Source organism: Drosophila eugracilis, unplaced genomic scaffold, assembly GCF_018153835.1.
Source record: "Drosophila eugracilis isolate 14026-0451.02 unplaced genomic scaffold, ASM1815383v1 contig_1765, whole genome shotgun sequence".
Taxonomy (NCBI): Eukaryota; Metazoa; Arthropoda; class Insecta; order Diptera; family Drosophilidae; genus Drosophila; species Drosophila eugracilis.
The window spans coordinates 1,504,092-1,528,122 of NW_024572605.1; the positions used below are offsets into that span (position 1 = coordinate 1,504,092).

General features: G+C 41.3%; 4 protein-coding genes across 9 annotated transcripts in view; 1 reads left to right on the top strand and 3 right to left on the bottom strand.

The window, feature by feature from the left end:
* LOC108107337 (venom metalloproteinase 3) overlaps nucleotides 1–19,718 on the top strand; it is a 46,175-nt gene extending 26,457 nt beyond the window's left edge. The window contains exons 5-15 of one of the 6 annotated variants that reach the window (XM_017214824.2): nucleotides 3,382–3,511; nucleotides 4,025–4,287; nucleotides 5,040–5,144; nucleotides 12,219–12,361; nucleotides 12,537–12,589; nucleotides 14,754–14,880; nucleotides 15,282–15,446; nucleotides 15,509–15,740; nucleotides 15,856–15,935; nucleotides 16,190–17,818; nucleotides 18,935–19,718. In XM_017214824.2, the coding sequence (XP_017070313.1) occupies nucleotides 3,382–3,511; nucleotides 4,025–4,287; nucleotides 5,040–5,144; nucleotides 12,219–12,361; nucleotides 12,537–12,589; nucleotides 14,754–14,880; nucleotides 15,282–15,446; nucleotides 15,509–15,740; nucleotides 15,856–15,935; nucleotides 16,190–17,531 (2,640 nt within the window). In that variant the 3' untranslated portion in view covers nucleotides 17,532–17,818; nucleotides 18,935–19,718. The other 5 variants (XM_017214825.2, XM_017214826.2, XM_017214829.2 and 2 more) reach the window with 5 other exon arrangements.
* Nucleotides 19,719–19,824: 106 nt separating this feature from the next.
* Nucleotides 19,825–20,535, bottom strand: LOC108107340 (transmembrane protein 14 homolog). Its single transcript, XM_017214832.1, has 2 exons — nucleotides 20,386–20,535; nucleotides 19,825–20,313 (listed from the first exon to the last, which is right to left on the bottom strand). The coding sequence occupies exons 1-2, from the start codon at nucleotides 20,459–20,461 to the stop codon at nucleotides 20,051–20,053; spliced, it is 339 nt and encodes a 112-aa protein (XP_017070321.1). The 5' UTR covers nucleotides 20,462–20,535; the 3' UTR covers nucleotides 19,825–20,050.
* Nucleotides 20,536–20,802: 267 nt separating this feature from the next.
* On the bottom strand, nucleotides 20,803–21,364 carry LOC108107235 (DNA-directed RNA polymerase II subunit RPB1-like). The gene has a single exon (XM_017214654.2). It carries the CDS (start codon nucleotides 21,343–21,345, stop codon nucleotides 20,893–20,895), a length of 453 nt encoding a protein of 150 aa, XP_017070143.1. The 5' UTR covers nucleotides 21,346–21,364; the 3' UTR covers nucleotides 20,803–20,892.
* An 886-nt stretch (nucleotides 21,365–22,250) lies between these two features.
* LOC108107233 (cell wall protein DAN4-like) lies at nucleotides 22,251–22,850 on the bottom strand. Its single transcript, XM_017214651.2, has one exon. It carries the CDS (start codon nucleotides 22,804–22,806, stop codon nucleotides 22,315–22,317), a length of 492 nt encoding a protein of 163 aa, XP_017070140.1. The 5' UTR covers nucleotides 22,807–22,850; the 3' UTR covers nucleotides 22,251–22,314.
* Nucleotides 22,851–24,031: the final 1,181 nt, after the last annotated feature.

A 24,031-nucleotide genomic window follows, 5' to 3' on the forward strand; every position in this document is an offset into this window, starting at 1 on the left:
CTCTAAACGCATTTCCATTGGTCTTTATGCTATGCTCGAAAAGAGCAACATTATTTATTAAAATCAAGGTTTGTAGAGCGTCTGCTTAGCACTTCGAACGTGCGAGATTTTCATATGAATGACACCCAGATACGTTCGATTTGCATTTGAATTTGTTTTCTGGGGGATCACAGACAACTTCTTTTCCAATTAACATCCATTTTCTGGCCGCTCTGGGCAGTAACACCGCCGAGTTCATGACCATAATGATGATGATAGCCGCTCCAGCTCCAGCCCCAGCTCCTTCGAACGTTCGTGTCGTGAATTTGCACAAATTATGCTAATTTCCCAAAATTACAAACCGCAAAGTGATTTTTCGTATTGCTTTATTTGCTGCTGCTGCTGCTGCTGCTGCTGTGTTTCGGTGTCTGCCAATTTTAGCTATCTGCTATTTGCACATTCGAGCGCTTTGATGCTCTGGGCCTGGCCAAAAACCGAAATAAAAGACGGCAAAAACAAATACGAATAGGTGTTAATTTTGATTGTAAGTAAATTTGTGGTTCAGTGAACTCTTTTCTGGTGGCGTGTCACATTATGCAACCGCCGTTCGCTGATTATCTGCGATCATTGTGTAGGAATATTATAAAATGATTAACATTTAATTGAATAAAGGAAGGAGCGAACGAAAATATCATCACAAATCAATCAGGCTCATTGTCAGTTGATTTCAATCGCGCTGGGCGTTTCTGCAGGTGCCAATCAGAGCTGTCTATCTGCACTTGTTGGCAGTGTGTGAAAGGCTAAAAAAGCACCCGTAACCCGTAAACGTAACTCCAAATCAGCTATCTGCTCCTGCAGATATAACAATCGTGTTGTGGGTGATTACATAAACAAGACAACCCCGACTCGGACAACTTTATTTTGGACCAACCGAAAGCAGATACTCATAGCCAATGTATTTCGAAGTGTGTAAGCTGCGTGATTTGAAAGCAATTTGCTGTTTTCCCCCTCGCCACCTCATGCTTTTATCCCCCCGCTCCAGCTGATAGCGAACAACGTGTAATTGGCCTGGCAGCATTCGCCGACAGGTGGGAAATTATAAGGTCCATGATTATCGAAAAATATTTGGATCTTAATGCTGGCAAGGCAGCTTTGTGAATTCGAGAAGGAAATATTTTGTACAGATCAGATTGGGTTACTTATGTTACATAAGGTGACCTCATCTTAACATAGAATGTGTTTTAGTTTTGATATTTCGATCGTTTTTTACAGACTTAACGAAACCTACTTCTGATAGCATTTAATTCAGCAGATCAGATCCCTCTCTTTCATAGATCATTTACATTGAGGGGTTCAAATTTCACTTCCTTTCCATTTCGACAGATTCCCCATTCCCCAATACCCAAAGAGACAAGTAAAAGCTTTTTATTTCTGCCACAATTAAGAGGCAATTACTCGTCGTCAAGACTTTCAACACGTTTGCCAAGGCATATAAATCGTTTTTCGGTAATTTATTAATTGGTTTTTTCGCATAAATTGCGTTCAAGGCAAGGCGTGCCAAATTACAGGCTATCACAGTTGGGCAGTTACATAACACTTGTACCAGAACTCTAACTCTAACAGCGAGACAAACTTAAGTCGAGTAAACAAACACTAAGTAAGTTTGAATTCAGCACACGCCCAAAACGCCTTGGCTACGCTTAGTTTTTCTTGGCTTTTTAGTGGAAATGCGGAAAACTCAGCCAAAGTGGAACACGAAAAATTCGTTACTAGCATTCGTTTAACTGCCAAATGCCGAGAAAAATTGCAGCAAATGGCGTAAATTAAAAGATCTGCCAAATGGCAAATAAAACCAAAATCTGTAGCGGCACATGCAGAATTAATGATTATTTTAGTGGAAAGCGAAGAAACGAGAGGAAGCCAATGAAGTTGTTTGCTCAACTCGTTGACACCTTCTCTGCTGTCAACTGACTTTCAATGTGAATGCCAGGTTTTTATCGCGCACATTTATCATACGCACTGTGTGCCAAAAGCCATTTAAGTGTCGCTAACTCAAATATTGATCATAATTCAAGTGCCCAGCGATGCTGCAACGGGCGAAGAGAGTGGCTGCTCCAACAATTTCCAATCGCACTTCATTTGCATTTGTGCACTGTGAGAAAATGGGTTATGGTTTTATATATTAAGCTGAAAAATCAGAATTTCAAGAACTCCTTAAGTATTTCATTGCGTTCATCATTCAACAATATAGTTGAGTTTGAGAATCAGGCGATTTCTTGCAGTGCAGAGACTGCTTGGCCCATGTCATCTGCGGCAATTTGTTGCTGATTTGCTTTGGCTGCAATTTGTTTATGGCACATGTCGCTGCTGCTTTGGCTGACATTTAACTGAAGTCGCGTGTGCAAGGACATTGAACTTTGGCGTTTTGTCTGTGCCTGAGTTTTTGGCATTTTCAATAAATGCTCAAATATATTGAGAGCAAAATCAAGTTCGTTGCCTAAGTCATTCGTTTGCCTGATTTGTAACGCTTTTGTCTCCATTTGCTTCCATGGGAATTTGAGCTGTTCACCTAACTGGACTGGAGTTCCCATGGAATCCAGTCAGTTTGAACATAAAATAAACACATCTGACTCAGCCGAAGACAATTACACTTCCTCAATACGTTTTATGTTAGACATGATCTCAGCTGGTGGCCAGTTCTCGCAGTAGCTGCGATGTCCAACCAGCCTCACTCACTGTTAATATTTTAATTATAGCATTATGGCCGAGACTTAATTAGCCCTGATCACGCCTAGTGCCAAGTGGGTGTTCGTTTGCTGATCGGTGATCGGTGATCGATAAACAAAAGACCAATTAAAACTGAAACGAAATCGTAAGCAAATTGAATCGAAAGCATTTAGGTGTCTTAATGTTCAGTCAACGATTTAGTAGCTAACCTTTTTCAAGGTTACAACTGCTGCTGCTGCTGCTGCTGCTAGCTCTGTTTTACTCCGGTAATTATTGCAATTACAGAGGCGATAAAAACGGACCGAGAGACCGAGAATTGTGTGGAAACACTGCTTATCTAGATCGCAGACTATTTGCATAAAATGTTCAGCTATGCAAATTGCAGCTAATTTTTATGACTTGGCCAGCGTCATTCAAACGCAACTCATATTCATACCTGCGGAGTGCAGGCCAAGAATGTTGAGTGAAAAAAGTTAAATAAATTATTTAAATGGCCTGCCCGAAATGGAGTTCGCCGGTGTCAGTGGTTTGACAAATGTCTATCGATATTTAATGCCATTATGCCTGCTTGTATTAATTTTCAGCTTAGTAGTGAACCGATTACCGTTTTTACCACTTGCTCTGTAATAAATCTGATTAATTACCTCACTCATGTTAACCCATTTCTACTTGCAGGAGGGCAGCATCGGTCACGATCTGGTGATCAAGCCCTTGCCGCACGAACTGAGTCCCAATCCCGAGGAGTCCCACCACATCATCTACAAACGAGAGGCGTCCGCAGCAGAAGACCAACTGAGTGACTTTGGTGAGTGATTTGCTCGTATAGAGGTAGCCCCATTAATCCAGGCCCCTGAGAAGCAGGCTACATTCTTCTTAATGGGCGCATTGACCCATAGAAAACCCCGGCCTAACCCGTGGGCCATAAATCTCCGGCTCGAGATCGACGTGATGCCGATAGCATTTCCTGCTCGAACAGAAAGAGAAGAAGCTTATTCACAAAAGCCGAAGAGTTCAATGCAACAATTCGCCCTTCGCTGAATGCATTTACCCCTGCAGTTGAGGTGGCGCCAAAATTCCATCGATAATCACTATAAAATTATTTATTTTATGCCTGGAATTTCTCACTCGCCTGTCGGCTTTGCCGAAATGCCCCCAAAAATTATACCCAATACAGTTAAATGAGTGGCTACCTCACTTGCCAGCTTCTTATGTCATAATAAAGACATTCCACCACTCGATTTTTGCTTAATTTTAGCTTAATTCGCCGTTTCCGGTTATCGTATATTTTTTAATTTCTTTCTTATTTTCGGGTATGTAGCCTTCATGGAACCTGATGATCTGGCGGCCAGCGAAAAGCTCGAGAGGTTGCAGCGCCGCCAGAGCCGCAGTCGCCGCAGTGCGCCCAGCAGTCCGGACTTCGAAGACCTAAACGACGAGGACGAAGGAGCCCTGGACACGGAGCCCCAAGTGGCCGAATCCCGGACTCGATCCCGCCGGCAGGCCCCGTACATCATCTATCCCGAAGTCTTGGTGATCGTCGACTACGACGGCTATAGGCTGCATGGCGGCGATAATTTGCAGGTACGTGTGCGTGACAGGGCCTTAACAAAAAAAAAATGGGGAAAAAGAAATTAAAAGCCGTTGGCTTGAATGAAGTTGTTTCGGCAATTGCAGACAGCTGGAATTGGGATTGGGATTGTCTCTGCGTGTGTGCAGACTTTTGGCTCGATACTAAACCGCCGATACGATACCCAACCCAACCCGGAGGGGATTTCAAAGTCTGAGGATTTGTAAAAGTTGTTTTTTGTTGGTTTCTCGCTGGCCGACTACATGTGTAGATATTATGCGAGCCGAGACATGTGTTCGCATTGATAGATAGGTCTGGTTGTGAATGAGACTCGAGTCCCCAAGGGGTTTTTATTGGGGGAATTGTGGATTTATTAAGGCAATATATTTTATTGGAGCAACGGCTGCCACTTTGGCCAGGAAAACTCTCTCAGAAAACTAGCTCCAGCAGCTAAATCATTTTTGGCTTCCATATTTATTAGTCTTATCCAAACTCTAAAGTTCTTGAACACAGCTCAGGTAAAGTTCTTTATTTATAACTCCTCACCCGAGAGATGCCGAAACACATGATTTAATTGCTATGCACATCACTCTCCTCCAAGATTTATTTGTCTGCCTGAACTGGGTGCGTTCTAGCTTTAAAGAAATACCTAGAAGAGCCAGAGATGCGGCTCAGATGAAAGCCTTTTAGAGATGGTTCTGCCTGACAAAGACAAACGTGCATTGTATCCAGTCTTGAGCTAACATTACTTATTTTTCTACGCCAGGTCAAGCGCTACTTCATCTCATTCTGGAACGGAGTCGATCTGCGTTACCGCCTGCTGAAGGGTCCAAGAATACGTATCAGCATTGCAGGCATCATCATTTCAAGGGTAAGTTAAGATAAACTCAACTATATACATTTATAAAGAGAATATTAGTCATATTTCCTCTCAACTTCCTATTTCATACCAAATGTACCCAAAATCAAGCTCCTTTGCATACCCCTCTAGCCAAGATCATTACACAATCGCAGCAATTCAACTTTCATTTGGCTAATTGAGTAATCCATTTTGGAAGCTAAACTTTAACCTCTGGCCAAAATGGGTCTTGCCAACCCAGGCAGCTCTCCTTCGAACCCAGGTAGCCGCGAGCTAGCCCAGCCAACTCAACTCCAAATGAACTGTCACGATCTGGGAATCTGGCAGGGAAAAACTGGCAGAAAAAACATGCAACGCATGCGCTTCGATTCGTTAGAAAAAATGTGAACAATCAATTTGGTTATTTGCTCGGCAATACCAAACAAAAAGCTAGGCCAACAAATTTTAACAAGTTTTTTGCTCGTGCCGGCTTTTTAAAGCTGGCTAAATGTTTTTCTGGAAATTAGCGACAGAAAAACTTTATGGGCACGCGAATCGAGCTGGCCAAAAAGAGTTGGCTTTAACCTAGTAGCAGCTCAAAGATTTCCTGAAAAGGTTCTACAAGTAGGGGAATGGGTTTAAGGCGCTGTTAATTGGGTTAAACTGCTCAAAGGTGGCTAGGATTAGGTTACTTTTTCTTAGGTTAATAATATTAGTTTAACAGCAGAGGCAAGTCTGTTAGAACCCTTAAAAGAAAACTGATTGATGGTCATAAAAATATGACTTTCGCTTCCTCTACAGCCAGGCCTGCTGTCGTGAGCGAACTCTTTGATGGCTGTTAACATCTTTCACTTATCAACATTCAACTAATTTGATTGCATAAGCGAAGACCATAAAACACTTTGACAACATTATAGCATCGTGGCTTCGTTTTGTCTCGTCTCAATATTGCCAGACGAGGAGACTTTCGGTTAGACTTTCTCACACAAATCAGTTTGGCGTTAGTTCAGGAAGCCATTTGTCGTTGGCCAAGAGAGCGGAGAGAGAGAGTGTAGAGTGGGCCAAGAAAGTGGAAAATTGGCACAGCGGCTTGGGATCTGCTTGGAAATGTTGGTGGTTCACCTGCAGCACTGCAGCGGCAGTTGCATCAAGCTAGCTGCCCACACGACAACTCCACATCGAGGAGACAACGATGTCGACGGGTTACCCTAAGTACGTCAATTGGCTTTGGTTTTGTGGCGCTATGGCGCTCAGCCACTCAGGCTCTCCGGCTTTTTGGCTCTAACTCGGCGGCAGCGGAGGCAGAAATCAAAATAAAAACAAAAAAATTATTTTCAGACCGCATAAATAATGCAACAGCGCCTGCTGTAACTGCGTGTTGGCCGTGGTTACATAATCTAATGGGCCACGCTAACTGCAGTCGGCAGTTGACTCAGATCAGATTTTTTCGGCTGGCATGTTTTTTATTTTCCTTATTTTTCCTCCAATTTCACACACACACACCAGACTTCCTCTTCTATGCCCACACACATACACACACACACACACAGATGCTAAAATGCGTATCTGGTGGATTCAGGTGCAAAATGCACTATATCTTAGCATCCGTCGCTAAGCATTTTTCCGTTTTTTTGTGACGCTAATTAATGTTGCTGCCGGCAAGTGAGAAATGGAAGTCGGGTAATTACTCAGAATTCGGATTGGGCAACAAATTATTGGATACACATATCCGATAAGTCGACGCAATGGAAAAACGAGAAACCCAAACGAATTTATTGGATTTTTGCGTCACTTTATCGGAAGAGATTGGGCTGATAGATTGTTTGGTCAACAGGAGCTCGTGCCGGTCACTTTACATATTAAACCATAAAATATGAGTACGAATTTGTATGGAAAACCCAAACAACTTGACCCCAATGCCAGCAACAAAACACCGAAAGCCAATCGTTTATTTCATAAAACAAAAAGCCACCGAGTGCACGAAATCCCAAGTCACATAAATTAATCACCCATTGACAAATAACTAAGAGAATTACTTAGAGCCGAGATCTGCGAGAGTTGTTCAATTAATTGATTCTAGCTCGGAGTCGAAAAATAAATACTTGAGCCCCGACAAAATGACAACAAAACGCTGCAACATTAATAAGCCATAAACTGCGTAACTCGGCTGGGTTCTGTTTCTGTTTCTGTGTTCGATTGGGCTCCGAAGGCGTTAAAAACTGCAAATCGAACGGGGCTAAAAGCACTATTTTTTCATTCCGCAGAGGCAGAACAATGAGCTCCGATCGAGTGCCACAACCCAGTTACTTTTAAACGCGAAGCTTGGCTAAATCAAAAATTCTAAACGAGTGGCCAGCGCTTAAATTACATTTTGCCAGGGGAATATTAAATGGTTTTTTGTTAGTACGAATGGGTAGAAAAGGGTGTATTCGCTGGTGCAGAATACAGCCTTTAAAGATCTTCAAAACTTTTCAACTAGCTTTATGGATAAATTTCTGATTTATTGATAATTTCAACAATAATTAAAACCAACAATCTATTTAGCAAGAGTCTTAGAGTCCTACTGCGAAACCTTATACTAAGTAACAGCCCGTCGAGCTTTGACATATTTCTCCATGTTCGCCACACGATACGCACCTAATAAATTGCGCATACGCAACGTTGCCGCTGTTGGCCGCATTGAAATATGTGTGTGGCGCAAGCGCAGCGGCAATGCGTTCGACACTTGTAGCACAAACAGAAGGCCAAAGGGGGAAGCAGGCAAAAGGGGCAGGTTGTTTAACTTCTAACGGAAAGTTGCCCGCAATTAATTAAAATGTTAATTAAATGTCACAGATAAAGGTTCAAGTCAAGTCGGTAGCCGACTTAAGCTACCCCCACGCCAATTCCGATCCGATCGGAGCTGAACTGATCCGATCTGATATATAGTGTTGGCTTTATAAATCTCTATCTATGGCTTGTTATGATCACCTGCGTGGTGCTATCAGCTCAAGGAATTCCACCCGTTTGATTAATCGATCCGCTTGGGTGGAGCCAAAGAAAAGAGCCGGGTTTCCCCATTCCTCCCCAGAATTCTGGTAACTGAGAGCTGGACTATTGGGCCATTGGGCTATCCCAATTTCAGCAGCCAAGCGACATTCTCCACTCGCTCTTATCTCGACGACTTTATCTAAAGTGCCACAGAAATGCCAAATAATGCACCAGTGACACACCCAGCGGACTGAAAAAAACAGATATTTTACTGCCTTTTGCCAGTCAGTTCTCATATTTGCAAGTTGTCATAACAAATTCCTCGGCTAACGAAGCTGGGCTCCAAAAGTTCGGGATAGGGCAGGCCAGGTGTTGCCCCCAGGGCACATTTCTCGTACTCCCAGACCCATATCCATATCCATAACCATATCCATATCCATACTCTGATCCATATAAGCCTGTGGTATATAGAGTGCCGGTGCCGGTAGCCAGAAATGCAAGTGCCAGACAAACATAAATTGCAATAATGCAAATGGAAACGTGAAGCGAGGCAAACAAATAAACAAACAAATAAATGTTTGCCAGAGGTGCTGTAGGAAAAGCCGGAAAAGTCGCCGGGAATCGAGGGGCACTTCAACACCCTAACGGGAAATGGCTTTTATGAAAAATTGTACAACTCGTTACTGCCTGGCTACTGCCTGATTCCACTGACATATATACTAGAGAAACGTTATCTTCTCTACAATCATCATATATTCGGAAAATGTTTATTTGATTTCGCAAAAACAAGTCAAAATAATTGTCCATTCACATGTCAAAAGCAGATACTCATCAGCAAGAGGAATTAGCTGAGATGATGATGAAGAAATGTTTGCCAGTTTCGAATAATTTTTATTGTTAATAATTTTATGCTAAATTAATTACAATTTTCTATTACATTACAATAAAAACTCTTATAAATAACCCTAAAACTAGAGTAGAGAACTTCAAGATCAGAAAGAAAGAAAAATTATATAGAACTGATTATACGATAAGAGCAACTTCTTCATCGGCTTGATATAGCTTGTGGCAGGGTATTGGAAAAGGAAAAGTATCCCCCATATCTTGACCCAAAAGCCTGTCGGCTCTGTGGGTGGTGGCCCGATCCGCCGGCTGTCGCCCAAGTCCGACTTATCCGCTGTGTGGGCGCCGAAAGTCAAAGCGTATGTCATTGGAGAGGGTGGAAAGGGAAGGGGAAGGAGAAGGCTGGGTGTGTGTGTCCGAGTGGGTGTGAGTCGGCTCGGTTGTCCACCACCCTGTTGGATAGTTTAGTGGGCCTTGCGAAATGCTAGAAATTACAGGCCATTGCATTGACAGTTTCTTTTTTAGCCGCAAGATTTATATGCCCGGCCCAGGGAAAGGAGCTGGAAAACCCGAGCCCCAACTTGTGCCTGCAAAATTAAATTAAAATATAACGTTTTGCTTTTAATTACGCACAAAAGGCTATTGCAAAACTGTCGCCTTAGTTTATTTGTAACTTTTGGGGGAAAGGCAAACCGGTCCCGGTTTTAGTGGCTTGGTTTTGGCATTTTAGGTCCTACTGACAGTTTCTCTGATAAGTTTTCGTTTTTTTTTCCGATTATTTGACAAATGTTTTTTCCTTTTGCTTGGCCTGGATCGTTGGGGTAACCACTTGAATTGTGCAAGCCGTAATCAAAGATGTGCCAGGTCATCCATGGTCCAGTGGCTTATGGAGATTGTGCCTGGGAGACACTATATTTGTCGGGCTGTCTGCTGGTGGTCTACCTCCGTCTAAGGTTTGTCTTTCCCATGCCAACTTGTGTGACGTTGATGGTCGTGTATGGCCGAGTCTGGGAATCGCAGAGGCTGAGATCTGGGCAAAGAAATAAGCCGCAAAACAATTAGTTTGCATGCCTGGATTAAGGAAGCGGTTTCTCGGATTGCGTAACCCTAACTAAATAATTGTTTGAAAGTCTCAATATTTTCTCAATTATAAACTGAATCCATGATTCATTTCAAAACAAGTTACAACTCCAATCAAGCTCATCAGCAAACAACTTGAGTGAAGCATCTTCAGCATTAGACAGAGACTGCTCTAATAAACCACTCAAAGTGCAATTCCACAATAATTATTTGTAATTTGGTGGATTCCAATCTAAGCCAGTTGCCTTTCCCACTTGGCCCAAGGCCACAATCGAAGCATTTAAAATTCTTGATAGTTTTGTCTGTCGAAAATTACCGAAACCAAAAATCAATTCGAATTTTTGCTTCTTTCGGGAGAACGACGTGCCCGCACTTTGAAATGATCAACGTGTCAGATCGTCCAAAGAGTTGGACGGGATTAAGGCAGAAACGAAACGGATAGACTTCGAGTGCGGACTGTTAATGTTGGATGGCTAGAGATTCAGATTCAGATACAGACTCAGATACAGATACACCCAATCGAGCGGATACGTTTTGCATCTCATTTGGCAATATACAGATTTCAAAACTACGGTGTTTGCTGACTTTTAGATCACTTTGTCAGACTCTGTTCATTTCCTAGACATCTGCTGTCTGTCCAACTAGTTGGTAATTTATCAAAAGACTTCGACTACGGCTCGCCAGCTTGGGTACAAGCGAAGCTCAGAGACGGAGTATCTCCGACTCCGAGATTGTTTTCCAGTTGGCAAATGGCAAATGGCTGCAAATCAAATGTGTCAACCGAGTGCGGTTTGTCACTTAACTTTGGTTTTATCACCTGCACCTCCGGTGGAAACTGGAAGTGGAAACTGCAACTGGTCCGGGCACACAGATTAGCTCCAAAGTCGTATTAACATATTGATTTGCCTAGGGCTCAAAGTGATTGACAATTGTGTTATTTTAATTTATGTAGCTGTCACTTCGGCCAATCTAAACGCCCCTTCGGTCACGATATCATTGCTTATGTACATTCGAATCGCTGGACTTGCGAGTGCTGAAAGTTGCCCTCGGATGTACATACATACATGCATACACAGCTGATGAAATTGCCACTGCTACTGCAACTGCAACTGCAACTACAACTGCAGCTCCAATTATGCAACGCACAATTGCAACTGGTTTTCCACTGGGGTAGCCTAACAATAAAAAGCAACGAATTTCCAGAGGAAGCCCACACGACTTTGACTTTGCTTGCTTGGCTTGATCATCATCTGTATACTTCGAAAAATAAGATTAAAGTGGGGAAAGATAAGTTTATAAGTACAGATACAAACCCACAGTTGTGTGAAGCTAAGACGGAAACTTACAAATCGAGATTTTGAATTTAGACAACAAAAATGCAACATTACGAGCTGTAAAATAGTCAAAACATAACGTAGAGATATAAGAACAACTTTTTTGAGCAGCTAACGACCTAAACTGACCATTTCTTTAACTATCCAATTGATTTTGCAACTTTTAAATTTTGGCCATTTTTCGCATTTTTGATAAGGGGTACCATCATCCTTTTTTCCGGAAAATGGCGAAATTTACCATTTTTAGGTGTGAACACAGTTTTGTTAGAAATTGAATTACGAGCAAAATGAGATATGACATTCTACATTCTGACCGTTTTTTCCATTGTTATAGGCACGATACTGAAAAATATTCGCCATGAAAACGACCAACATTTTTGTGAAGTGCAACTAATGACGATCATCTGCTGCATTGGCCTTATCGCTAGGCTCGGTTTTAGCAGCACGTTTTTCACGTTCACTTGATTTCCGTTTCGACTTTGGCTTCCAGCTTCATTTTCACCGACGAATGGGCCATAAATATTTCACTCGGAGCTCTTTTCATTCGCTCAAATGCCAAATCAGTTGCATCATCGCATTGAAAGCTTCCTTGGGGCGATTTCGTTGAGTATTTTGCAATTTTCACTACTTGACGATGGCCTACTGTATTCTAATGTGGGTCACAGGGTTCAATGGGGCTATAGCTTCGGGTTTTACGAGCCATAAATGTCAGTCCCGGTGATTGTCTTAAATGTTTGATACTAGCAGTGATCACTGGAAGGAAGACTGTTAGTTCCACATTGCCATTTAGTTTTAAGTGTTGACGTAAAATAAATACCCCATACTATCCACTCTCTTTGCTAACCTCAACGAGTAACCTTCAACTTTTGATCTTTTTCAGGGTCGGGATGCCACTCCCTATCTGGAACGTAACCGAGTGGGTCGGGATGCCATCGATTCGGCTGCTGCTCTTACGGACATGGGAAAATATCTGTTCCGGGAACGTCGACTACCGGTCTACGACATTGCCGTGGCCATAACCAAGTGAGTGGGCTTCGGAGTGGGCCTCTTTACCCTCTTGTGTTTTGTACTCTCGTTGCAGAAACGGCAGCAGATTTCTAGCCACGCGTTTTCCTATATCTTTTCCTTTGAATCCTTTCCACTTTACCAAAGATTTCCCCAAAATCTATACATATATATAATGTCTACTCGTGTCTAGGTATGATATGTGTCGCAGGCGTAAAGGAGGTCGTTGCACCAAGGGCACAGCGGGTAAACAGATTTCAAAGAAATTCCGAATATAAAACCATAGACCTAAAATCACGACACCCATACATAACACACTTAGAAACACAACTAGAACAAATGTCATTGCGGGTGTTTAACATAATTTAGTCAGTTCTCGGTCTGCACCTCAAGCTACAAGACACACTTAAAACAAAACCAGTAAAGTTGACTAAAATTGCGTGTGGGTCTTGATAAATTACTACCACAACTACACGACACACACACATACTCACAAAAACACCAAATTTACAACATTTAAGCAAAGGAAAAAAGCTAAACTCGGAGCGTTAAACTAATTTGAGTAGCGGATCGGTCCATAAAGCATTAAACCGGTTGATTTATTTAGTTTAATGTATCTGCTTTAAGGTCTCATTGGTTATAGCAAATATTTACATCAAGATTTAGTATTTAATTGTGGTTTATGCGCCTAAGTTATTGGATACTCTTTACGGATAAAATAACCCAATCAGTTAAAGTTGAAAGTATATATGGGATATAATTGCCTAAGACTTATGCTAAACTTCTTAGTTAGTTAGACTTCGGATAACCGAAGATAGGTTCTACTTCTACTTCTTCTCTTGCTCTTGACTTTAAAAGTGCAACCAGCCCCTATAAGTTGGTGCGCAATTGCCCGATATCTAATTGGGCAGGTCGGCAAACCCACAAAACAACTATCGATCAAGGAGATAATTGATTTAATGAAGCTGAAAACCCCCGAAAAAGAAACCAAATCTAAAATTTCTACGCATTTTTGAACCATTTTCGCCCGCAGACTCGATATGTGCCGTCGCACCTCCGCTTATGGCGAATGTAATCGCGGTACCGCAGGTAAAGACCCAACCACTAGCTGGCAATTTGTTAGCCAACATCTGTACAGATAAATGCAAAAATGATACAAAAAGAAACACAGAAGTTAAGCAAACGCGTTAAAAATAAATAACATTAAAGGCGGCCACCGCCGAACCCAAAAATGCGTCGCTCCATCATCAACCAAATCAAGCAAATTTAATTGAATTTCATGCACGTCTCTTGTCTCTATTTTTATCCTCGCTCCCTCTCTCTCTCTCTCTGTCTCTGTCTCTGTGTACTGCTGCTCCACCTCTCTCTCTCTGAGATCTGGAAACTATATAATTTATGTGTCTTTGTTTGTGTCGCACGCGGCTTGTGTACAGCAAGAAGAACAAGAACAGGAAATGGCTGCGCATGCGCCATCTTGCCAATCATCTTCAAACTGTACAGTTTTCATTCTTCTCTCCTTGGGAAATACTCAAAAGTTACCTTTTGTACAGTAGAGCTGCTGTGTGCGCTCATCGTTTCTCACTCTACAGTCCTGTCTACTCCTTCTTCTATTTGTGTAAATACTTTTCATTGGTCATTTCAGAAATCTCTGCAGATTGAGATCCCTTGAGATTGGGAATCTGTGGAAGAAGAATGCTATCAAGAGTTCATTGAAGAATGTTGGTTGTCCTGCATGTAATATTTGCATTAAAACATGAGTTTCGAATTCTTTTATTCTTTTCTAAACCTTTAACTTTTTTCAATATGTGTTAACAAAAAATCGGTTATTCACTTTCAGCGGTTGAGAATGCGAAATTATTTATGCCAATCAACTTGATAAAAGTAAAATAAAGTTTAAGCGAAACTGCTAATATCGTGAGCATTCTATATTTAAAGACTATAATATAAAAATATGTTAATAATGAGAAACGGTTTCGGACTTACTAACATTGGTCTACTTTAAGCCACACTTACGATTAAGCTACCTAATAAACTTTTATGGGCTGTGGACACACTTTATCCAAGCGATGGTAATTGTGACTAAACTTACACATTAAAATGCACCTACTAATTAATTGCTCTATCACATCAAATCACAACCACTAAGCGACCTGCTTCTCCCGGCGGTTACAGTTATTATGTAAAAAAAGTTAATACAATGTTTGAAAGCGAAGAGAGAGAAACAAATTGCTTAGTTGCGAAAAAAATAAATTAAATTTTTCATTTAATAACTGCAACGGCGACGGCGACTCGAAAAAATTGTCAACTTCCTGTTGGACAAGAAACAAAATAGAAAAAAAAAAGAAAATGCAACTGAGTAAAACAACCCACTAATTGCCTAATTTCGATCGTGTGTTTTCTTTCGGAAAAGGCTTCGCTTACGTCGGTGGCGCATGCGTGGTGAACAAGCGACTGGAGAAGGTGAACAGCGTGGCCATCATCGAAGACACCGGCGGTTTCAGCGGCATTATCGTGGCTGCCCATGAAGTCGGACACCTGTAAGTAGACACCATGTCATGACCCTATCCAAGCAGTGAAAAACAAATGTTGATTCAAACAGATAAAAGCTACAACTATTAAAACTATTACGTTCGCTCTTAAGTATCAAATAATATTTTGTTGAAAATTATACACTTAGTGCTCTCTGCACTTTCTTTATAAGCCAAACGGAACCTTTTTTCCGCACTATTTCCATCAAAGCCAATCTATTTAACGCCCCAAATCCCCGATTCGGATTTCGTTCGGCGCCCAAACTAATAAAAAACATGAATAATTTCCGCTGCTGTAAACTGGTCATTGAAACTCGTTTGCATTTCCGTTTGACATCATTCGGCGTGCAATTAATCAATTAACATTTTTCCCCCTCTCAATCAAAATGTGTCCCATGCTCGTTTCTCAGGTTGGGAGCCGTTCATGACGGTTCGCCACCGCCCAGTTACTTGGGTGGACCAGGGGCCCAGCGGTGCCGCTGGGAGGATGGCTACATCATGTCCGATCTGCGTCACACGGAGAGGGGCTTCAGATGGTCCGCGTGCACGGTGCAGAGCTTCCATCACTTCCTCAAGTGAGTTGCTGGTTTTTTTCTAGGGCTGAAATGTTTTGATGACTTGCTTTTCTTCTACTTAGTGGAGATACGGCCACCTGCCTGCACAATGCCCCGCATGAGGACAGCGCCCTGGGTAGATCCCTGCCAGGAACCCTGCTCTCGCTGGATGCCCAGTGCCGCAGGGATCGGGGAACGTATGCCTGCTTCAAGGACGAACGAGTGTGTGCCCAGCTCTTCTGCTTCGACGCCCAGACGGGATACTGTGTGGCCTACAGACCAGCGGCCGAGGGTTCGGCCTGCGGTAATGGTTATGTAAGTAGTTGGGGAACTAACATCTAAGAAGAACGAGAGAACAACTTGCTTAATGCAGAGATATATATTTTACTAATTTCTGTTTGGTAACTAAATATCCCTTTTCAAACCCTAGCACTGTCTGGATGGTCGCTGCACACCACTGCCCTCGAACATCATTCCCGATTACGGAAACAACTATCGTTTAGTCTACAAGTGAGTACAGTAAAATAGGTAACTTAATTAGAACAAGACTGTTTTTCCAGTAGTTTGGTTGTGTAAGCTAAGGTTCTCTATTTACTAAAAATACACGAAAAACACATAAATTTTGAGTTCCAAGTACACAAATACACCCTGAAAGCAAAATTTTTAATATACAAACTTTTACACCTTTACACACCAATTCGAAACAACAACAACAACTACAATACCAACACCAATAAAACACAACAACAAAACAACAACAATAGTAAAAACAACAACAAGAAAGATGCAGCTGAGGATATTGAGAATAGTAGTGAGGAGACCGAGTCCCAGGAGGACGAAACTGAGAGTAATGAGGATCAGGATGAGGGCAACACTAGTAGCGAGGAGCAAGAAGCCAATCAGCAGGACAACAAGATCGAGCAGAGCTCTGCGGCTGGCGCCGCTGCTGTGACGTCGACAACAACCGCCAAATCCACGACATCAACCACTGCGAGGACAACAACTACAGTGAAGCCCAAGTCGAAAGCCTTTGGCTACCTGCATCGTAGCCTTCCCGAACGTCAGTGGATGCAGGATAATGGTGTGCTGGTCACGACTCGCATCAGCAGCAGCGTCAGTAGCAGCAGCAGCAGCAGCAGCAATAGCAACGGTGACCCCGTGGCAACATCAACTCCCAAGCCTAGAACAACCACTCCAGCAACCACAATAACACCGAATCTATTCAAATTCTATACACACGAATTACGCAAACAAATCGAATACTATTTACACATGCTACAAACACAACAACATGCTACCAAATTGCAACCAGAACAACAGCAACAGCAGTCACAACAACAACAGTCGATAGTTGAAATCCCTTTGGTTCAAAAACGCCTTACAAATTATAGTGTAACCAGCAGCAGCAGCAGCAGCAGCAGCAGCAACGGGGCAAAACAACAGCCACCGAACGCCAAGGACGAGAATCAGAGACAACAGCATCAGCCACATAACCAGGAGCAGCAGCACCAACTACAGGATGGGCTGCCCGATGAGGAGAACGAGGCGACTGCCGGCATTCAGAGCAATGAAGCGATTGAGCGGCAAAAACGTAAGTTCCCCACACCACCCACAGCAGCAACAAGTGCTGCCAAGACATCGGCTACATCAGCAACACCAGCAACACCCACATCAGCAACAACGGTCGCGGCCAAACCGATAACCACTTCATCATTTCTCGATGCGTACTTTAAAAAACTGCAAGCCTTGCATGATGGTGGATCGGCCACCAGTACAACCACTTCTGTATCGTCATCAGTGAGCTCGGCAACATCCAGCAAGCAGCAGCAGCAGCAGCAGCAACAACAGCAACCAGATGGCAGCGCCTTTTTGAAACGTACGCCAATTCGGAGTAGTATTAAGGCATTCAAAACTAGTAGTAGCAGTAGTAGTAACAGCAGTAGTCAGCCACAACAGCAACAGTATGCGACAAACTATATTGGCGACACCACAAACAATCTGTCAGCGGTGTTGGACAACAGTAACAGTGCGTCGAGCACCACGGAAACCGTGAAGAAACCCAAAATCAAAACACAAAAACTAATACGTCGAACACGAGTCATGTAAACGATCTGGAGATGCGGCAGAAAACCCTGATACCAACTATCATAAGCTACTACTTACTGCTAGCCAGAGAGAAACACACAGATCACAGATCCAGAAAGCTGCTTGAGAAAACGAACCTCCAACCTACGAAGGCTCCCCAACAACATCAAATACAAAACCACATACACTAAACAAAGCAACACGCATCACACACAAGTAAATGCCACAAGTAAACCAATTGATACCGATACCGAAACCGATATGATACGAAACCCGAAACCGTTAACGATTCGTTATCCTTGCGTGCGGTAAGCCCAAAACCAATACAGCATTCAAATCGGGTTCTTAACTCCCCTAGTAGTCTAAAGCTTGGCCCTAAAGTACGCTACGATTTACAGTAGAGCATGGATGCGCGATAATTTTAGTAGTATTCCTTTATATTACGCTGCCTGCCCTCTAGTATAAATATATAATAATGGTTGTTGAAGTTGGCGAAAAGAAATGCAAGTGCTAAACTCATGAGTAATGGTCCATTTAGCCGTAATATGGATTACCGACGTATTTTAAGCATTTGGCATCTGGCATTGCATTGATCATACTTAACTTTGTAGTGCGGATCAGCCTTGAAAGCGGTCCATATGGTAGTTCTTGAATCTTAATCTTGGCATGAACTTAACTTAGTATATCATTTCAGTATCTTAAGTCTCCGAAAGGCAGACAGACCTCGATTAGGACATTCGCATTCACACATCCGCAGACCTCATAAAGCATGCTTGAAGATAAACTCTCATACCACCCTCTATCAAAATCGACGATCAGTATCCCATAGCTGATCTTTTCCTTATATGCGCGGTTAATCTCTCGCTCTATTTTTCCAAAATTGCATCGAACACTCGCCCCACACATACGTAAACAGTTAAATCGATTTAGAAACAAATTGGCATTGAAACATGCACACACACACACACATCCAGCATACAAACATAAACGCTCTCTTTCTCACACCACCACACATGCATACACACTGTTTGAAGGCAAAACCAAAAGAAACTATATCAAAACATCTATAACTGTAGCAATTAAGTTATTTATTTGCTATGAAAGAACGACATGGAATGAAAGAAGCATTCTGCATACTAAAAATAAGACAGCATAATGGCAAAAATAAAACAGAGTTATTTGGCTAATGGAAACGCATGGAATGGAACACTCGCACATACCACACAACCACCCACATAATTCAAAATGGCCGGCGTCTGCAAAAATATCTCTTAATTTAATACAAAATAAACATTCAATATTATCACATTGATTTTTGCACGCCCCACCACAATTGTATTTTACCATTATCACTAATTTTTTGTGTTTTTCTTCTTGTTTCCCCCTTTCCATTTCCGCTTTCGTTCCGATCCCGCATTCCGCAGTGGTTAACTGGAAGCTGTTTCCGTTCTAGTGAAAGTGCAAGGCAGCAACATTGGGGAATGTTTGGAACTGGCACGCAGACGTCACTGCCATCGAAATTGGAACAAATGTTTGCAGTTAAAAAGTGTTTTTAGCTAGAATTTATTACTATTATAATCTGTATGAAAACCTATTGATTTGTTGTTAGTTCTAGCCGCAACTAATTTAAAATATTGTCTGTTAAATGCAACTCTAGCTACAGAGCAAGGTTGTTATGTTCAGTACATGCATATATTATGTAATTTAATTTAATGCAAATTCTTGTAAAATAGTACATATTATTCTGTAAAAAGTTCATTGACACACGCACTTTTGGCAGACAACCTAAATTATTCTCTGAGCCACAAATCAATCGAAAGGAAAATTAATAATAATCCCAATTTCCAATGTGATAAACATATATAATTTGTACTCTCTACTAAACAAAATATTTATCATTTTCTGTTAGAAAAATGCTAGAAAGGTTGAGAAGCGTTTATTTACTTACCTTGCCGCACTTTGCCTACAAGAAAACTTAAATTGTTCATTTCATTATTATTATTGTATTAAATTTGTTAGAAGTCCAAATTCTAAAGATTTCATCACTCTACGTTTACCTAGCCTAATGCTCTTTTTATACAGCAAAAAAATTGTAATAGCTAAGTTTTAGTTGTAGTTAACTGAACATCGTATAATAATTGAAACTGTAAATTTATCACACACACAAATGAAACAAAAATTAGCTTAAGAATAAATATATACAATGAAGATTTAATTGTTAAAACATTTATTTTCAAACGAGTTCGTCATATGCCTAAAAGTATGCAACTAAATCGTATATCAATATTGGAGTTTAAAAAAAAAAAGCCAAAAATACTTTGTATAGTCCAGCATGGGTGATAAAATGTATTTGCAGCCAACAAGTACAGTTCCTTATCGCTAGCTTAGAAAGTGACACAGCACTATCCTAAAGTTCCAATCACCAAAAAAGTAGGTACTTAATTAATAAGGTAATTAACATGTTCATGTAAATGACGAAGTAAGGTAAAAAAGTCTCCTGGCAAGTCCAGCATTTGGGGATCCATCAGATGGTTGTGTCTTTATGCACCCTTTGTGCCGGTTGGCATTAGATGGCGATTGTAGGTGGCCAGATTTTTAACCAACGCTGCAACGGAGAGCATGCAAACTACGCCGGCGGGCATTAGTTTTCCGGAACGATTCCATCGAGCCCCCATTAATCCGGCCAAGAACAAGGTTGTGCCCAGTTGAAGCAAGGGGCGGGGCGTTTGTTGAGAGTTTAGGTGGGCCCCGTAGCCGAGTAGGGCTCCAAAGGCCAGGCCGGCACCCAATGAGGGAATAGAACCTATGAAATAATGAGGTTGCACAATAGACAGTGAGAACCGGAACTAATAAGATTAGAAGGATCGTAACTCACCCGCCTTTGCGTATCCCATAATTCCACCGGCGGCCACAGTGGCGGCGTAGACATAACCAAACCAATCCACAGACATTTTGTGTTCACTTTCCTTAAATATGTCGGTAACCTTTGTTTTGCTGGATGGAAAGTATAGGTGTTAATATGACCCTTTTCTAATAACTCGAAAATCTCTACTTAAATTAATAAATTATCTGGCATCGCCGTTTGGCGGTCTTTTTAAATTTTTGAGCTAATTAGTGGGCAACGCAAGTTGGAAACCATGAATTATTTAAATACTTTAATTTTTATATGTTTTAATACAATTAAGGATTTTGAATAGATAAGATATTAGTGAGAAGTAAATTTAATGGTGAAGAAACGAACATTATTCTTTAGTTATTTCTTTTTGAGAATAATATGCATAAAAAGCCTTAATTTTTGTTGTTGCATTTTATTAGAGCTTTTATTAGAGGCCAAATTACTGTGACATTGCTTTCGTGGAAGTATTTTGATGGTCTTGGGTGCTTAGAATCTTCCTAGGCGTTGACGGGTCCTGCGTTGGCCCTGTCGCCTGCCACGGCGTCCTTGGCGATTCAGACGACGCCTTTCCCGGCGAACCTCGCGCCTTAATCTGTGAAGCTTGCGGCGCAGCCTGGTGAGCTCCTCGTCGGTGCTGGAGTTCGAGGGCGACGAGTTGGTGTCAGTGGAAGACGGAGAAACACTGGGCGAAGTTGGAGTGGTTGGTGAAGCCGGGGTAGGACTAGTGGGAGTGCTGGGCGAAGTCGGAGAAGTGGGTGTGGTTGGCGAGGTTGGCGATGTTGGAGTCGTAGGTGACGTTGGAGATGTTGGAGAGGGCGAGGTCGGCGTCGTCGGAGATGTTGGAGAGGGCGAAGTTGGCGTCGTTGGAGACGAACCTGCGGCGTAGGCAGTAGCAACGAGAGCCACTAGACCAAAGGCGAGAACAATTCGGCAGCGCATCTTCTATGTCTGTCACTAAATGGAGTACTATACAAATTCGGTTTAAGTTCGAGTATTTATAGGGAAGATCTCCATTAATCTAGCCTAATTACCCAATCTGTGTTTGCTTTAATTGTCAAATATCATGTTTCATATCATGGAGGATTCTATATTTGTTTGCGAAGGCAAACATCAGGTATTGAAGATGGGACGATCACCCATGGATCTAAAAGCTGAAAGTCGGCAGTGGAAAGTTTTATTGGTTTTCTATTAAAACAAAAGAACATACAAAGCATCATTGTATTTATATTTAAACAAGAAAGCATTTTGTACTGACTTGATAGTAGGTATTGTTAGCAATTGTGCAAACACAGGCACATTGGCCAATAACTAAATGTAGATAGTGTTTAATATTTTGACTAGCCGCCAAAACAGATGATGTTACCAGCAACTGGGAAAGCTTTCACTAAATGATAATAATTGGGATCGTTAATATATAATATTTTGATAAAATTTATGCATAAAAGTAGGCTACGCATATTCTATAGAGAACATCGACCTAGCAACAATCTAATAAACGAATCTTAATATATATAAATTATTGTGCAGAGTTCTTATCACATCTTACTCTAATTGTATATTGCATTCCTGTGTAGCAGAACCTATATCTGATAAATCGGATATCTGGGGGAACTGTGGATCAGAAGGTTAAAGAAAGAGTAGATAAGCTCCCGGATTGTAGCAATTCCCCGCAAGACAAGTTGATAGATAGATAGTAAGTAATAAATGATTATAATAAAACTGATTTTCAATAGCGTTCCTTCTTTTAATTGTCCCCAGTGATTTGATATTTTTTCCTTAAAAATATAATCAAATGTGTTTTCTTTGAGTTGCTGAGTACCCAACCATTAAATGAGCAACAAATATTCACTTTTAACCATTTTATTTCTTTGCACGATACATTATTGTCAGAAGTTCATTTTTGAATCCTTAACCCCTACGGTTGCGCCTCCTTCCTGCGCTCCTCTCCTCACGCCTCTCCTCACGCCTCTCCTCACGCCGCTCTCTCTGCCTCTCCTCACGCCTCCTTAGGCGTCTCTCCTGGCGCCGCAGCCTGCGAATCCTGCGCTTCAGCTTTTTCTCCTCAGATGTGCTGTCACTAGAAGAGGAGCTTGATGTTGTCGAGGTAGTTGGTGTAGTCGAGGAAGTACTTGTGGACGGTGTCGAAGAGGACGTAGTGGAAGGACTTGTAGACGAAGTCGTAGAGCTGGGGGTCGACGAAGTTGAAGGAGTCGTTGTAGTTGAGGAAGATGTTGGAGTAGTAGTTGAGGAAGATGAAGGAGTCGTAGTAGTTGAGGAAGATGATGGAGTAGTGGTTGAAGAAGAGGTAGGCGTAGTCGACGACGATGGATCGGTTGTGGCAGCATATGCAACCGCCACGAGTGCCACTAGGCCGAAGGCGAGGACGAATTGGGATCGCATCTTTAGGTCTGTCTATCACTCACTGAAATGAAGATCTGTATCTGCTGATGGTTGATCCCGGGTTTTTATAGCGAATATCTGAAATGCTGTCATCTATTCACAAATATTTACGTGATCTAAACCAATAGAGAGCTTTGTTAAAAGAACCTGAAAATGACTGTGGAAAGTTTCTATGTATGTTTAATTAAACAATAAGGTGTTTCGGATTTGTTGGCATATTTCTATTGTTCTAAGTGGGGGCTCAAAAGATTTCGAAGATTATACAATTTCTATTATAATAGCACTTATAATTTTATATTTCTTTCGATTCTGGGAATATAATATCCACAACAGAAGCAGGATATGGATAGGATAAGAGGCGTGAAGAAAGTCCAGCAATAGTCAGAAATCAATAAATTGAATATCTAAATATTAATTTTAAATTTCGAGAAAATCAAGATAATGAAGCTTAAAAAATAATCATTTTTAAGAGTCCTGAATTTGAATATATTTGTTTTATTTTTTAGAAAAACGAAAATTTACCAACCTGAAAACTTTCCAAAGATTTCACAGATTTGCCAGTAGAAATAAAGAAATATTTTAGACATCGAAAACGCTTGTATTCATTAGAAAACTAAAATAAACAAAATTTCAAATTTAACGGTTGGGAAAGGGGCTGCCAGATTAATTTCTAGAGAGTTGCCACATATTCCCTCAGCTGTTAAGAGCTAGAGCAGCAAACTTGACTCAATTTTCCAAATTTTCAATCAATTTTCCTAATTTAACTGTTGAAGAATTTTCCTCTTTTGTGATTTCTAAACACGCCCGGATCCCCCTTAAAGACGTACAAAAAAGTCTATAGCGGACATACATGGTTACATTCATTTTTCCATATATAGATGTATTAATTTAGTTTGACTAACTTGAATCTTAAATCTTCCCTCCTTTAAAAAAATGTAATTCTTTTTTAGAATTGAGATTAGTTTCTTTATCACGACATCTCTGAAACGATTATAACTTCTGTTTTTGTGCCTGTGTTTGCACATATGTTAATAATAGACTTTCGCGTACAAATACTTTATTATTAAGTTAGACCAAAAAAAATTTTCCACAACCATTGACAGACTTGTCAAACAAATGCTGCATTGGACCACGTGCCATGACTATGATTTAGGACAAGCTCAGATTCTGTAAATAGATCACAGCTTTTTTATATACATATTTACTATAAATACTCGGGATCAAG